Source organism: Momordica charantia, assembly GCF_013281855.1.
Source record: "Momordica charantia cultivar OHB3-1 chromosome 5 unlocalized genomic scaffold, Mcharantia_2.0 BLBB01000005.1, whole genome shotgun sequence".
NCBI classification, from domain to species: Eukaryota; Viridiplantae; Streptophyta; class Magnoliopsida; order Cucurbitales; family Cucurbitaceae; genus Momordica; species Momordica charantia.
The window spans coordinates 24,959,404-24,974,433 of NW_028275163.1; the positions used below are offsets into that span (position 1 = coordinate 24,959,404).

At 38.1% G+C, this 15,030-nt stretch overlaps 4 protein-coding genes across 4 annotated transcripts; 2 read left to right on the top strand and 2 right to left on the bottom strand.

Moving 5' to 3' along the window:
• The first annotated feature begins 794 nt into the window (after positions 1-794).
• Positions 795-4,625, top strand: LOC111015013 (receptor-like protein 39). The gene has a single exon (XM_088123566.1). It carries the CDS (start codon positions 1,072-1,074, stop codon positions 4,468-4,470), a length of 3,399 nt encoding a protein of 1,132 aa, XP_087979692.1. The 5' UTR covers positions 795-1,071; the 3' UTR covers positions 4,471-4,625.
• A 557-nt stretch (positions 4,626-5,182) lies between these two features.
• Positions 5,183-6,322, top strand: LOC111015122 (PEBP (phosphatidylethanolamine-binding protein) family protein). The gene is made up of 2 exons (XM_022290047.2): positions 5,183-5,877; positions 6,111-6,322. Exons 1-2 carry the CDS (start codon positions 5,449-5,451, stop codon positions 6,183-6,185), a joined length of 504 nt encoding a protein of 167 aa, XP_022145739.1. The 5' UTR covers positions 5,183-5,448; the 3' UTR covers positions 6,186-6,322.
• Positions 6,323-6,350: 28 nt separating this feature from the next.
• AMT2 (ammonium transporter 2) lies at positions 6,351-9,406 on the bottom strand. The gene is made up of 4 exons (XM_088123579.1): positions 8,448-9,406; positions 8,045-8,330; positions 7,742-7,845; positions 6,351-6,891 (listed from the first exon to the last, which is right to left on the bottom strand). Exons 1-4 carry the CDS (start codon positions 9,087-9,089, stop codon positions 6,457-6,459), a joined length of 1,467 nt encoding a protein of 488 aa, XP_087979705.1. The 5' UTR covers positions 9,090-9,406; the 3' UTR covers positions 6,351-6,456.
• A 2,789-nt stretch (positions 9,407-12,195) lies between these two features.
• LOC111015111 (putative L-type lectin-domain containing receptor kinase VI.1) lies at positions 12,196-14,610 on the bottom strand. The gene has a single exon (XM_022290033.2). It carries the CDS (start codon positions 14,343-14,345, stop codon positions 12,339-12,341), a length of 2,007 nt encoding a protein of 668 aa, XP_022145725.1. The 5' UTR covers positions 14,346-14,610; the 3' UTR covers positions 12,196-12,338.
• Between the last annotated feature and the right edge of the window lie 420 nt (positions 14,611-15,030).

The following is a 15,030-nucleotide window of genomic DNA, read 5'->3' on the forward strand; positions in this document are numbered from 1 at the left end:
ATTTACCACTGATATAACTTTGATGCATCCATGATATATACTTAATATGTCTCTAATTTACCATTGATATAACCATGATATCTACTGATATCTAATATTGATGCATCTGTGATCTACATATGATGTATTAGGATGCCACTGATATACATCAGATGAACATAAAATGTACATCAGAGATACATCGAATATATATCAGATAAGATATACATAGGTATATCATTACAAATATATTTAATATATCATAAATTAGAGATACATTAGATGTATATTAGATGTATAATACGTACATCTGATATATATCAGAGATAGATCGAATGTACATCAGAGATAGATCGGAAGTATATCAGAGATATATCGAACATATATCAGATATGCATTCATCAGGTGTATATTAGATATACATTCATTAGGCTTATATCAGATATACATCGGGTGTATGTCAGATATCATAAGGGTAAAACTGGAATAATAAAAATTTCGAAAATAAAAATTCAAATATTTTGCCATATTTGCAAAATACAAAAGTGGTTGACATTTTTGTAAATATGTATAAAAGTTTAGCTCCTAAATGTTTACTGTAATAAATGTTAAAAAGTAATAAATATCTGCCGTATAAAATTATCTATTTGCAAAAAATTATTTTTAAATAGGACGAAACTATTTATCACTGGTTCTATTCTACTTCTAATTTCTCAATAATATATTTTCGGTGAAAAAGAAAATAGAAAATGGCCGTAGCTTCGTATACGAGTCGCGGCGGCGGAATTTTTGCATTATTGCTTAATTGCTTTCACATAGACGCGGTTTACTTTGAAACCGCTCCCATCGCTGACGCTGACCATTCCACCATCCCGTAATGCCATTTCCCCTAATTTCTCTTTGATTCCTCTTCTCCTTCCCTGCTCTTCGTCTTCGCAACTTTTTCCATTCAGAGTTCTGTTCCTGCCCAACCCACACATGTCTCACGGTCAACCTCAACCTGGTAGCTTATGAACTTCCCAAACCCCCTTTCTAATTCGCACCACTTTCCGGTTCTATTATCCTTATGGGACTTTCCCATAATCGGTCCCGATGAGAAATCTGCTTCTTTCATGCATTTTCTTGATGCTCCATTGCTCGATTTTCCTTAGCATCGGAAAGTATGTGGTCCGTGGACGATGTCCTGAGGATCAGCAGTCTCTGTTGCTCGAATTGAAGAATAATCTCACATATGATTCTTCCTTCTCCAAGAAACTCGTGATGTGGAATGTAAGTGTCGATTACTGTAATTGGAATGGTGTAATCTGCGACGACGGCTGTGTCGTCGGTCTTGATTTGAGCAATGAGTTCATCTCCGGTGCGATTGATAATTCAAGCAGTCTTTTCGGTCTTCGGTTCTTGCGAAATCTGAATTTGTCCTGCAACGGTTTTAATTCCACGATTCCGTCCGGGTTTGAAAGACTTCTCAATTTGAGTGTTCTGAATATGTCTAATTCAGGATTTGGGGGCCAAATTCCTATTGGGATTTCAAGCTTAACGAGGTTGGTTACTCTGGATCTTTCTAGCTCATCCTTCCTACAAACTTCGACACTGAAACTTGAGAATCCAAATTTGATGACTCTTGTTCAGAATTTGAGAAATTTGAGAGTGCTATTTCTAGATGGTGTTGATTTATCAGCAGGAGGAAGTGAATGGAGCAAGGTCTTATCATCTTCACTGCTTAATCTGAGAGTGTTGAGTTTGTCGAGCTGTTCTCTTTCTGGACCTCTCGATTCTTCCCTTGTGAAGCTTCAGTATCTATCAGAAATTCGTTTGGATAATAACAACTTTTCCTCACCTGTTCCCGAGGAATTTGAAGGGTTCTCAAATTTGACTTCGCTGCGTCTTAGCAATTCGAGATTGATTGGAGCATTTCCACAGAGCATATTCAAGGTATCAACTCTTCGGACTCTCGACTTATCCAATAATATATTGCTGCAAGGTTCTGTTCCAGATTTTCAATTCAATGCACCCCTTCAAAATCTAGTGCTCCATACCACGAATTTTTCCGGGACACTTCCAGATTCTATTGGATATTTTGAGAACTTGACCAGATTAGATTTGGCGGGTTGCAACTTTAGAGGGTTGATCCCAATTTCTACTGCAAAGCTCACACAACTCACGTATATGGATTTTTCAACTAACAGATTTGTTGGTCCAATCCCATCATTTTCGTTATTGAAGAATCTTACTGTCTTGAACCTTGCTCATAATCGGTTGATTGGTTCCATGCTTTCCACCAAATGGGAAGAGCTTTCCAATCTTGTTAATCTTGACTTGCGTAACAATTCACTCACTGGAAATGTTCCTTTGTCTCTCTTCCATCTTCCATCAGTCCAGAAGATTCAGCTTAGCTACAACCAATTGAACGGTAGTTTGGAGGAGCTCTCCAATGTGTCTTCTTTCTTACTTGATACCCTTGATTTGGAGAGCAATCAGTTAGGAGGTCCATTCCCATTGTCGGTTTTTGAACTTCGGGGTCTTAAGATTCTCTCACTTTCTTTCAACAATTTTACTGGAAAGTTGAATCTAAGCATGTTCGAGCAGCTGAAAAATATTTCAAGAGTTGAACTCTCAAGCAACAGCCTGTCAGTTGAAACAGAAAGTATTGACTTCTCTGCCTTTCCTCAAATGACCACATTAAAGTTGGCTTCTTGCAAATTGAGAAGTTTCCCTGGCTTCTTGAGAAACCAATCCAAACTCAACTCTCTTGATCTCTCCCATAATGAACTTCAAGGAGAAATACCTCTCTGGATTTGGGAACTTAAAAGTGTCAATCAACTAAATGTTTCTTGCAACTCTCTTGAGGGCTTTGAAGGGTCACCAAAGAATCTTTCTTCCTTTCTGCTTCTTGACCTCCATTCCAACAAATTTAAAGGGCCACTTACATTCTTTCCTCCATCTGCTGCCTATTTGGATTTCTCCAATAACAGTTTCAGTTCCGTTATTCCACCTGATGTTGGAGACTACCTCTCATCTACAGTCTTCTTTTCTCTATCAAGAAATGATATTCGAGGTAGTATTCCCGAATCCATATGCAATGCTACAAGTCTTCAGGTACTTGATCTATCTAATAATAACATGAGTGGCATGTTTCCCCAATGTCTAACTAAGATGACTGATAATCTTGTGGTACTAAATCTAAGAGGAAACACCTTCAGTGGCTCTATTCCTAGTACATTTCCAGTTACATGCAGTCTGAGGACTCTTGATCTCAGTGGAAACAACATTGGAGGGAAGGTACCAAGTTCTTTATCCAATTGCGGAGATTTGGAGGTTTTGGACCTTGGGAATAATCAGATACACGATGTCTTTCCATGTCCATTGAAGAACATATCTACCTTGCGCGTCCTTGTTCTTCGGTCGAACCAATTTTATGGGAAGTTCGGATGTCCAGAAACGAATGGCACGTGGCGTAGCCTGCAGATTGTCGACCTATCTCGAAACAACTTTACTGGTAATATATCTGGGAAATGCATGATGAAGTGGAAAGCAATGGTGGATGAGGAAGAATATAGCAAGTCAAGAGCTAATCACCTTCGGTTTAATTTCTTCAAATTCAGTTCTGTGAATTATCAAGACACAGTGACAGTAACAAGCAAAGGTCTGGACATGGAACTGTCAAAAATCCTAACACTCTTCACAGCCATCGACTTCTCGTGCAATAACTTCAGTGGCCAAATACCTGTAGAAATCGGACAACTCAAGGCACTTTATGTTCTCAACTTTTCGCACAATTCTCTGTCTGATGAAATTCCTTCATCCATCGGAAACTTGAGTCAGCTGGGATCTTTAGACCTTTCAAGCAACTTTCTTACTGGCAAAATCCCTTCACAGCTTGCACTGCTTTCGTTTCTATCTGTACTGAATCTTTCCTTCAATCGGTTGGTGGGGATGATCCCCATTGGCACTCAAATTCAATCCTTCCCACCAGATTCCTTTGAAGGTAATGAAGGATTATGCGGAGCCCCCTTGCCCAAGGAATGTAAAACTGCCATTCGACCAACTTCAGATACAAGTATCTCAGGAAATGTTTCAGTAGCTTATTCTACTGATTGGCAGTTCATGTTCATTGGAGTGGGGTTCGGAGTTGGAGCAGCTGCAGTTGTTGCTCCGCTTATGTTTTTGGAGGTCGGAAAAAAATGGTCCGACGACACCGTCGACAAAATTCTTCTGGCAATTCTCCCATTGATGGGATGTATCTACCTGACTTCCAGGGACCGGAAAGTAGAACCAGAAGATGATAGTGAAGAAGATGAAGACATTGGAGGTGGATATGAAGATAAAGAAAGTGAAGAAATATCCTCAGAATTTCGAGGGCCGTATTGTGTTTTTTGTTCAAAACTTGACATCTATTTGAAAAGGGTCATTCATGATCCTCTATGTACATGCCTCCCTTCACCATCCCCGTCCTCTTCTTTCTCTGCATTCCCAGAGAAAATTAAAACGTGAAAATTTTAGCTTCATTCTTTAGGCGATTCTGTAATGTTGAAAATAAGAGCATTTCTTATGTACATAATTAGAGAGATCATGAAGTTGAAGATTTGGGCTGTTGAAAATGTCGTTTGACATACCATTGAAATGCGCCCATTTACCCTTCCTCTGGATGTATATTTTATTCTTTTTTAATTCGAAATGATCATTTATTATAATTTTCTTCATGAAAGTGTAAGCAAAATAGGGAGATTCAATTACCTTGATCTTCATACTGGATGTATTTAAACTGTTCAATTTTATCTTCTTTTTTCTTTGGTTAAAACCTATTTGTAGTTTCTATAGTTTAGCTTCTGCAATATTTGTCAATAGTTCTTATATTTTAAAAATATGATCATTAAATCATTAAAAACCACAATACAGATCAAAATATGTTTTCAAGTTTCAAAGTCCTTTTTAGTTGATTTAGCTGCATTCTGAAAACAAAAAGATTAAATAGAAAATTAGAACTGTATTTTATTTTTAATATTTTTGAATATTTATTTGATAGCAAATTTAAAAATAGAATGTCAATTAATTTGAACTTGTTCAGTAATATACTGGGGAGAAAATTTTTCAATCTTTCGCTAAAATTTTAGTGGCCTACCTGAGTCCTTAAAAAATGACATGATTTGGCAAAAAAAAAAAAATTTACAAAAAATTGAATGGGTAAATTTTTTTCTTTCCTTAATTTTTCTCTCTACGAAAAGATGTGAAAATGCACAGATCTCCAGTCCGCGGAGGACACTCTAAGTCTGCCACGTCAAGAGTGACGTGTCGTGAGCTTCTTGAACCCTCTCCTTTTGTTGCCAACTTGAAGTTTCCTGACCAAATGTCGCTGAAGATATGGGCAAGAACCAAGGGCGCAGTGTATAAATCAATTCCAATGACGCAACAAAACCAACGACCGATACCGAAGAAGAAATTAAAGCCTAATTAGTGTTAATTTTTGAAGGCATGGCCGACAGCGAGGATTTCAGGCTGGTGTCATCGGCGATAGATCACGAAGGGAGGTTGCCGAGAAAGTACACGTCGGAAGGGCAAGGGACGCAGAAGAATAAATCTCCGCCGTTGGAATGGTACAATGTGCCCAAGGGGACCAAGAGCCTTGCCCTGGTGGTGCAGGACATCGACGCGCCGGACCCGCAGGGTCCGATTGTGCCGTGGACCGTGTGGGTGGTCCTCAACATTCCGCCCACATTGAAGGGCCTGCCCGAAGATTTCTCGGGCAAACACGAAGCGCTCGGCGCTGATTATGCCGCTATCCAAGAGGGGAATAACGACGAGAAAATCCCTGGTTGGCGCGCCCCCACTTTGCCCTCCCACGGCCACCGCTTCGAGTTCAAGCTCTACGCTTTGGACGACCAGTTGAACCTCGGCCACAAGGTAAAATTAACCCTTCCCTCTTAATTCTAATTATTAGAGTTTATTCAGCAGTCTTGGAATAATTTTGGGTGATCTAAATTCAAGAATTTGGAAAGGAATTTTTTGCTAAGTTGTGAAATTAATGAGCGGAAAAATAGATTAACCTTGAGTATTTTCGTTTTTAACATTTTTATATGATCGATCTCAAAAAGAGAGAAAAAATTTATATGATGATTCGATGCTTTGAGTTGCAGGCAACAAAGGACAAGCTGTTAGACGCAATAGAAGGGCACGTGCTGGGAGAAGCAGTACTAATGGCGGTCTTCTGATCATGAGAGACATTAAACTTTTTGTACTATTTTATCTATATATCTTATCTGATATCGCAAAAAGACAGCAGTTTGTAAATTAGATTAACTATTTCCTTTCTTAATAAGAGAGATTTCGCTTTTTTCCACGCTTGAAATCCTCGGCCACACCAGAGAAAGCATTCATTAGAAAAAGGAAGAACACCCAAGCAATTCCAAAACACTATTATACACCAAGACGCAGAAGAAACAGAGTAAAAGAAACTTTTTTTTTTCTTTTTTAATTTTATTTTTACAAATTGATGGTCACTCCTCTGGCACCGTTGATATAAGGCGACGCCGCTCTCTCTTCCGTGCTCGCCGTCGCATTGCCGTGCCTTCTCGGATCGAACTTCTCGCCGTCGCCCCAAAGAGCGTAAGCCTCCTCGCCGTGCACGGCGTCGTCTCCGATCATGAGGTCCTCGTCCGGCATCCTCAACGGCACGAACAGCCGAATAAAGAGGAGTATAATCGTCGTCGACACAACGTTCCATCCTATTATAAACATGGCTCCGGCCAGTTGTTTAAGAAACTGAATGCCGCCGGTTCCGCCGTAGAAGGCACCGCGCGTGTCGGGGACCGGTAGATACAGATCGCATAGATCGGGCTCCGCCAAAAGCCCAGTTAAAAGCCCGCCCAACATTCCCGCCACCGCGTGCGTGTGAAATACGCCAAGCGTGTCGTCAGCCTATTATTACATTTTACATTATTTCACAAATTACGGATATTGGATCTCAAAGACAAATATCTTTAATATTATGGAGGAAAAAATGTAAATTTGTAGAACTAAAAAGAATATGTAAATTTTGTAAATATATATATTTTTTTGGGAGAATTAACGGGCTTTGATCTTGCTCCTTAATAAGGCAAAATATTATCAATTTAAATATTTGTAATGGATTTTTTTATTACTATACTTTCGTCAGAAATACCTATCGATTATATTTCTACAAAATTAAGGGATGAAATTATTGATCTGTTGAAGATAATTATACACGAAAGATGTGGGATCGGGAAGAATATTCAAATATGACGGAAAGTGACGTTCGGAAGAAAATTCCACAAACAACAAAACAGTAATCTGTAAGGACAGAGGGCCCGGACCATTGACTATGATTTGCCAAAGACTAGCTAGAAACTAGCATTAATTTGGCAAATATTTAATTTTATGTCATTTTCTGAGGAAAAAAAACCTGATAAACAATGACAAAATTATATGTTATTCATATTACCAATAAATTTATAACTATTGATTACAAAATAGCTTTCGTGATGTTAGAGTTACTATAGTTTGTTAACCATAGTTTGTTATTTACAGTCTCCTGTATTTATGTACAACGAGAGAGAATTACTCATTAATAAAATTTCTTCTCTCAATTCTTGTTTTACGCGTAACACGTGAGCTCTTGAAAGTAAATTTTAAAAGTGAGAGAAAATAAATTTAAAAAATGATTAAATAAACAATTTTTTAAATTAAAATTTTGTTTTAAAAAGTAGGTGAGAATTTTTAGAAACAGTTGGAAGATTTAAGGACATACCTTCTGAAGGAAACTCAATTTTTTGTGGAGGACCATCATGGACACCCACGGAATGATTCCTGCTAGAATCCCCATTATGATAGCCGCCCACGTTTGCACAACTCCTGTTTTAAATAATTTGTTAAAAATCTTAATATTTTGAGAAGGAACCAAGATTGCAATCAATAACGACCCTAAATTCCTAATATATTTTATGAACATTTTGATAATGAATTTTAGGAAAATAACAAATATTAGGAATTTTATTTTTTTAAAAGTTTAATAACTAATATTAAATACTAATTAATGTGGAGGCGGAATTACCTGCGCCGGGCGTAACGCAAGCCAAGCCGGTCATCATACCCTGAACGGCTCCGATCACCGATGGCTTCCCGAAGAAAATGACATCCAAAGTGGTCCACACGAGCAGGCTGGTCGCCGCGCTGACGTTCGTGTTCAGCACCGCAATCGAGGCCACCACGTTGGCGGCGTGGGGCGCGCCGCCGTTAAATCCCGACCACCCCATCCACAGCAGCCCCGCTCCGGCGAGCATCAGCAGCACGTTATTGGGCGGAAATCTCTCTCTATCACTCTTAATTCTCGGACCAACCTGACCACAAAAAAAGAGTAAAATTTAATCAATTAACGCTCTTCCGATTTCCGATTGCGAATTTGGTCGGAGAGTGGGCGAAATTTGTTGGGGTTTTTTTTGTTTTTTTGCAATTACCCAGTAAGCAGCGGTTAAGCCGGAGATTCCCGAAGAAAGATGGATGACGTAGCCGCCGGAGTAATCGATGACGCCCCAGTGGAAGAGAAACCCTCCGCCCCATATAGTGTATGCGCCGACGGTGTATGAGAAAATGACCCAAAGAGGAACAAAGGCCATCCAGGCCTTGATATTCATTCGAGCAAGAACAGAGCCAGCAAGTAAAATCACAGTAATCGCAGCGAAAGTGAATTGGAAGTAGACGAGCGAGGCCATGGGAACGCTGGGTTCAATTCTGGGCGTCACCACCGTGCCGTCGCGGCGGCGGTGGATGCTCTCGGGTATATTGGCTTGGCCGATTAGGTAACTTTGGCCGAGAGCAGGAATGCCTCTGCCCCACAAGGGAAGGAGCTGCTCGCCGAAGGCCATGCGATAGCCGAAGAGAACCCAGCAGATTAGGACGGCGGCGAAGGCGTAAAGGGCCATAAATGCAGAATTGACGGCCCATTTCTTCTTGACGATGCTGGCGTAGAGAATCACCAGGCCCGGCATGCTCTGAAGTCCGACGAGAGTGGAGGCGGTTATTTGCCACGCGTTGTCGCCGCTGTTCAGCCACGGCGGAGATCCGGAGGCCATATTTCCCGGCGGTGCGGGGTTGTTCATCCTTATTCTTCTTCTTTTTTCAGTTGCCCAATTTCTGAGACTTGGAAGAAGATGGGACTTTCGAAAATGAAGATTCTAAAGAGGAATTTCGGCCGAGGAAGGAAACTGTGAGGGAAGGACAAGTGGGTTTCTACGAATTGATGTGTTAGATGGTGAAATTTCGATCATTCGTTAAGGAATGTGTAGAGAAATTGGGGATTGACGAGTTGAATTTTTTCCAGCAGACGCATAAAAAAGGTTGACCGTAAGAAATGGGGACGGGGAGTTGCTTTTAGTTGAGCCGTTGGATTGGTTAATCAAGTATGAACTCCAAGAATCGAAGTGTGCTGATTGAGCCATGTTCTTCAGCCGTTGGACCCTTCCGTCGTTCCGCGTTCCGTGTGTTCTCTCTAAATCATCTTAATTATGGAATAATTTTCAATAAAAAGTTGAGCTAACCCTAATTTTCAACATCAAGTTTTCGACTTCTTTGTTTTACACAATTCTTTTTTTTTCTTAATGATTTAGTTTATCTTTTAAATACTGATCTAAAAAATATAATAAATTGAAATCATTAGTTACTTTTTTAATACTTAATCTAGAAAGTAACAAAGAAAGTACGTTAAATATAATAAAATGTACTTTATATTTTGTCAAAACGAGCATAGTTGAGTCGTAATTGACATATATCTCCAATCAACATAAAAAAAAAAATTTCATAATATTTTTTATAACAAAAGCTTCTTTTTTATTTTCTTTAATACAACACACAGTAGTAATGAGATTCGAATTTACGACCTAATTGAACATTTGAACTATATTTTGACAACTATTTTGTAATTTGATTTCCGAACACCCTTAAAATTGGTATAGATTGTGTTTTAACTTTTTTTTTTCCCATTAATTTCGAGAGGTGGCTCCAATAGGATTGACACAAGGCTTTTCAAACATCAGATTATTTTTCTTTTTCAACTTGTGAGCTTGTAAAACCAAATCAAATTAATTAAATAACTTTAATTTGAATATGATCCATCTTAGACTTAATTTTGTTTTTATTTTGAGTCGTGTATATATAACATATTGAAAATGGTATTTTTCCGATTATCTTAGTGGACTAATTCTCAACTAATGTTATGATAAAAAAATAATACTCTATGAGCTTGATAGATTTAGCTAATTAACTTATAAAATAAAAAAGCATTATAGTCATGGTTATTTTTATATTATTACGACACGTAACGTTTTCTAATATTTAATTAAAACTTGATGTTGGGTAGAGTCGGAGGTGGAAAAAGAACCATAATATAAAAGGCTAGGGTTTTTGGTTGAAAGGTGTCAAATCAAATGGATGTAACACTTAATTAAATATAAGCATTGATATAGAATAATTGAATCAAAGTCAACCGAAGTCTTGGAGAAGTTTGTGCACCCTCTAATCCTTCTTCAAGTTTTGAGCCATTGCAATACTTGAACTTTATATTGGATATGTAATTTTGCAAAGATTTTATTAGGTTACAATTCATTTGATTTCAAATGGATAACTTTGTTAAATAGGATGGAGACCCAAAGTCTTCGTTAAAAAGAGAATTAATGACGATGTTTTTTTTCTATTTTAATATTTAGATAGAGAAGATAAAGACATTCTTCAACTTCGATACCAACACTACTCCTATATTTCATTTAATATTGTGTCTAATAGATATTTGGACGTTAAAAAATATCTAATAAATCTCTTAAGTTTCAATAATATCTCGTTCCTTAAAATTCACAAATCTACCCGACACAAAATTGAAAGGTTGGGAATACATTAGACGTCCTTTTAAACTTATAGGTCAACGATACATAACAAGTTTAATTACTAAAGTTGTCTTTAACCTTTATATTAATATTTTTTAAATTATTTTCCTTGAAAACATCACTCTTTCTGCAGAATGATAAAAGGCTAATGAAATATAAATTGTTGTATTACTTTTTTCAGTTTGGAATAAATATTACTTTTCAACGAGGAAAAGAAACTTCTACGCAAGAAAACGTTCCTTCCAAAATTTCCTATGGTGAGTTTCGTTCCTCATTTCCACAATTCCGCTCATTCTATAAATGCAGATTTTTTTTGAAAGACGATGGGATTGTTTTGGAATGGGGTGGAAATGAGAATGACTCTTTTTTGTTTTTTTTGTTTTTTTTTTTCTAAAGAAGAACTAAAAATAAGGAGGACTATTGATACCCATAGATAAATGTACAGCCTTGATATTATCATGTTCTAGAACGTATTTACGAAAAACACCTTCTTTGAAGCACCTATTTACTTTTTAGAACAAAGTATTAAAAAAAACAAAATTTAAGGCCCATCCATGAGTAAACGAGTGGACCTCGAAATTACATTCAATTGGGCTGGGCCCGAGTTGCACTAGACTTTAAATTTGTCTTCTTCGAAGAAGTTTCTTCACTGCATCTAAATTCTAACCCATACTAATATTTGTTTCAATAAAAAAAAAAAAATGCTTAAAATATGTTGATTTATTAGTCATGAACGAACGTAACTTAACATTGATAACTTAATGCCAATTCCAATTTCTATTTTTATATGTCTATCGTTAAGATAAAAAGAATATGAGATGTACATTTAAACTCTTTTTTTGTAAGTAGTTCTTGAAATCATTTTTAGATTGAGTTATACTTAACGAAAAGTAACTAATAATAATTGGAAATTTCTTAGTTTGAAATTTTTGTTAATATTTTGTAGGTACAATATATACTTTTTTTTTTTTTAAAAAAAAAAAAATATATATATATATATATATACTTACTTTTGTACTTAAAATTTGAATTTAATGCCTATTTGGTCCTTGAAATTTCAAATCTTTTATTTATCGATTAAATTATGATTATCTGAATTTGATTAGTCAACATGAGTTTAATTAGTATCTATTTTCGATAGAAGATATTAACATAAATTTCTTTTGAAATCTCATAGACCAATAGACATTAACCAAAATTTGAAGGGTAAAAGCAAAATTATTTTACCCTATTTTTTAAATATTACACTATTGGAGTAGAAATTGCAACCTGTAGAAGAGGTGTAAAGATACTTAACAGCTCAGATTTAAAAAATATATATCTAACAACCTTTTCAAATTTCTTTTTTTGAACAGTAACCTTTTCAAATTTCTGATGATCGTCTCTGTACAAAGTTGAACAACTAGGTTACAATGATAAAGATAAAAATGAATGAACATTTAAAGAAGAAAAATAAAAGAGGAAAATGGTAAATTATCTGCCAGCGTCTATGGAGCCAGACGAGATTGCGCCGATGGACGATGAGCGATAAGACATTGCTGAAATGACTTCAGTCGTTCTGGAGTTAGATCCGTAATAACTCTGAGAACAATCCCAGCCGTCGACCGCCGGAAGTGGATCGTCGCCGTGAAGAAATCTCGTGACCCGTCTCATCGTCGGCCGAGCTTCTGGTCTCTGGTGAGTGCACAGAAGCCCTAATTTCAGCACCATCTCCATCTCCTCAATCTCATACACTGAATTCAGCTTCGGATCAGCAGCGTAAAGAATTCCTCCAGTTTCGTAGCATTCCATCACCCAATCGACCAATATGAACTGCTCCGGTTCCAGAGGCTTTCTCCCACACGCCACTTCCAGAAGCATAATTCCATAGCCGAACACATCGGTGCTCTTCGATGCCTTCCCTGTGCGAACCAACTCCGGCGCTATGTAGCCGATGGTGCCGACGACGCCGGTCGTGTGCGATACTTCGTTGTGGTCGTATTGCCTGGCCAGGCCAAAATCGCTCAATCGTGCATTCATGTCGCCGTCGATTAGAACATTGCTTGGCTTTACATCTCGGTGGATCACCACTTGCTCCCACTCTTCGTGAAGGTACAATAATCCTGCGGCAATTCCTTTAAGGATGTTGAATCTTTCTTTCCAATTCAATATGTAGTTGTTTTTTGGATGATATAGAAGCGAATAGAGACATCCATTTGGAATATAATCGTAAACTATGAGTAGATCGTTCTGTTTCTTGCACCATCCTTGAAGATTAACCAAGTTTTTGTGTCTTAATCGTCCTAAGCTTTCGATTTCTGCTGCGAATTCCTTCATTCCTTGTTTTGAGTTTCTTCTTACTCTCTTCACAGCAATCTCAATTCCAGTTGAACGTAAGTGGCCCTTGTATACTGAGCCGAACCCCCCAATTCCAATTAGCTCGCTGTCTTTAAATCCCTTTGTTGCTGTGTAAAGATCTCTGTAGTTGAATCTGTGAGGACAATCTCTTTCCCAATCCTCAAGGCTCTCAGTTTGCCACATTCTTCTGAACCAGAAAGCTAAGAAAAGCACTCCTATAATGGCCACCACAGATAAAGCTGCAAAAAGTACCTTTAAGTGGGAATTGCGTGAAGGAGGAGGATCTTGCTCTTTTGGTGGGTTGGGAAGAAGAGAGTGATTCAGGGGCGGCGCCGATCCGTTCACTGCAAAGCTCCATCCCAAAATGTAATGAGAGCTTGTTTTATCTCCAGTCGATGCCGAGAAGCCAGCAAACATTTGTTCCTTTAGAAAAGGAGTCAGGTCAATCTGATGCGAAAGGAGTGGCTCTGTTGGTTTTTGGTTTTGCTTGGTCATTGGAGCTATAGTGACGTTCACAGTTCTTCTGGGGCCATCATATTCAATCCAAACGACAATCGGATTGCCAGAATCGATTTGAAAGTCGCCGTTATTAGGATTGCCATAGTTGGAATAACCAGCAGGTTTGGAAGCAACAGATGAAATGCTATTGATGTTGATCCCAACATGGTTTCCTTTGCTGTTCTCTCCTTCATCTTGCCCATTAACAGTGTCAAATTCAACAGCAAATATATGGTTGGAAGAGCTTCCATTGTTGGAATGGTTGAATAATCCAAGGAAGTGCCCACTCTCAGCACCTGCAAATTGGGTTGATGGAGCTAAGGTGAAGGCCAAGCCGTAGCCCCCTTGGCCGGGACTCGATGGATCGATTGCAAACACAAAACTTGTGTTGAAAGACGAAGCATTCCGAAATGAGTTGGAACTTTCATCAAACATCCGGAACGGAATTGGATAGAATGCGTGGCCGATGATTTTTTGTGATCTGTTGGTGAGCCTCAACGCACCAGATGGTTTCACAACGGTTGCTCCACCATCAAGATCAAAGCTTGTGTCGTTGAATCCATGGTAGGGAAATGAAGACTGCGCCGAATGAGCAGCCAAAGAGAGGAACACAGAAAGAAGAGCTAAACGTGCTGCAACAGCCATGCGAGACTTTGGTAAGAAAACAAAGCTCCAGAGAAGAACACATGGGTCAGTTTTTGAACTCCATTGTTAATATAGAGAAGAGATATGGAATGGGTCAATTGGAGGGGAAACTCCATGGTTGGAGGGTTTGAGAGAGTCATTGATTTGAGATGTGGAGTAGAGCAAAGTCATTGGGAATGGGAATGGGAGATTAAATGGTTTGATGGGGAAAGTTTGAAATTTCAGAGGCTGAAGTCCAAAGCAAAAAAATGCTAATGGCAGTGCCACCCATTCGTTTCCAACAAAAATGAAGAAAGTTAATGCAATGAATATATAGATGAGATTCATTCAAGGGCCGCCAGAGGCAAAAAACTCAGTTGCGTAGTGATGACTCGCTCCTCAATCTTCATCAGACCGTTACATTTCAACGCTCAGTTGCGTAGTGACTTCCTTCCTCATCAGACCGTTTCCTTCCCTCTGTCTCCCCAATTAATGGTAAATTTACACAATAATCCGTTTTAGTCAAATCATGATTGTAATTATGAACTTGCATATCTATTTAAGCCCTTAAAACATTATTTTTACCTGCATCACTAAATTTTGGGTTTTGGTTCTATTTAGTTTTGGTCAGGACAATAATTGATTCTCAAATAAATCTAACGAGTAACTATTAATCTTGTTATACAGAAAAAAAAAATTAGCTATC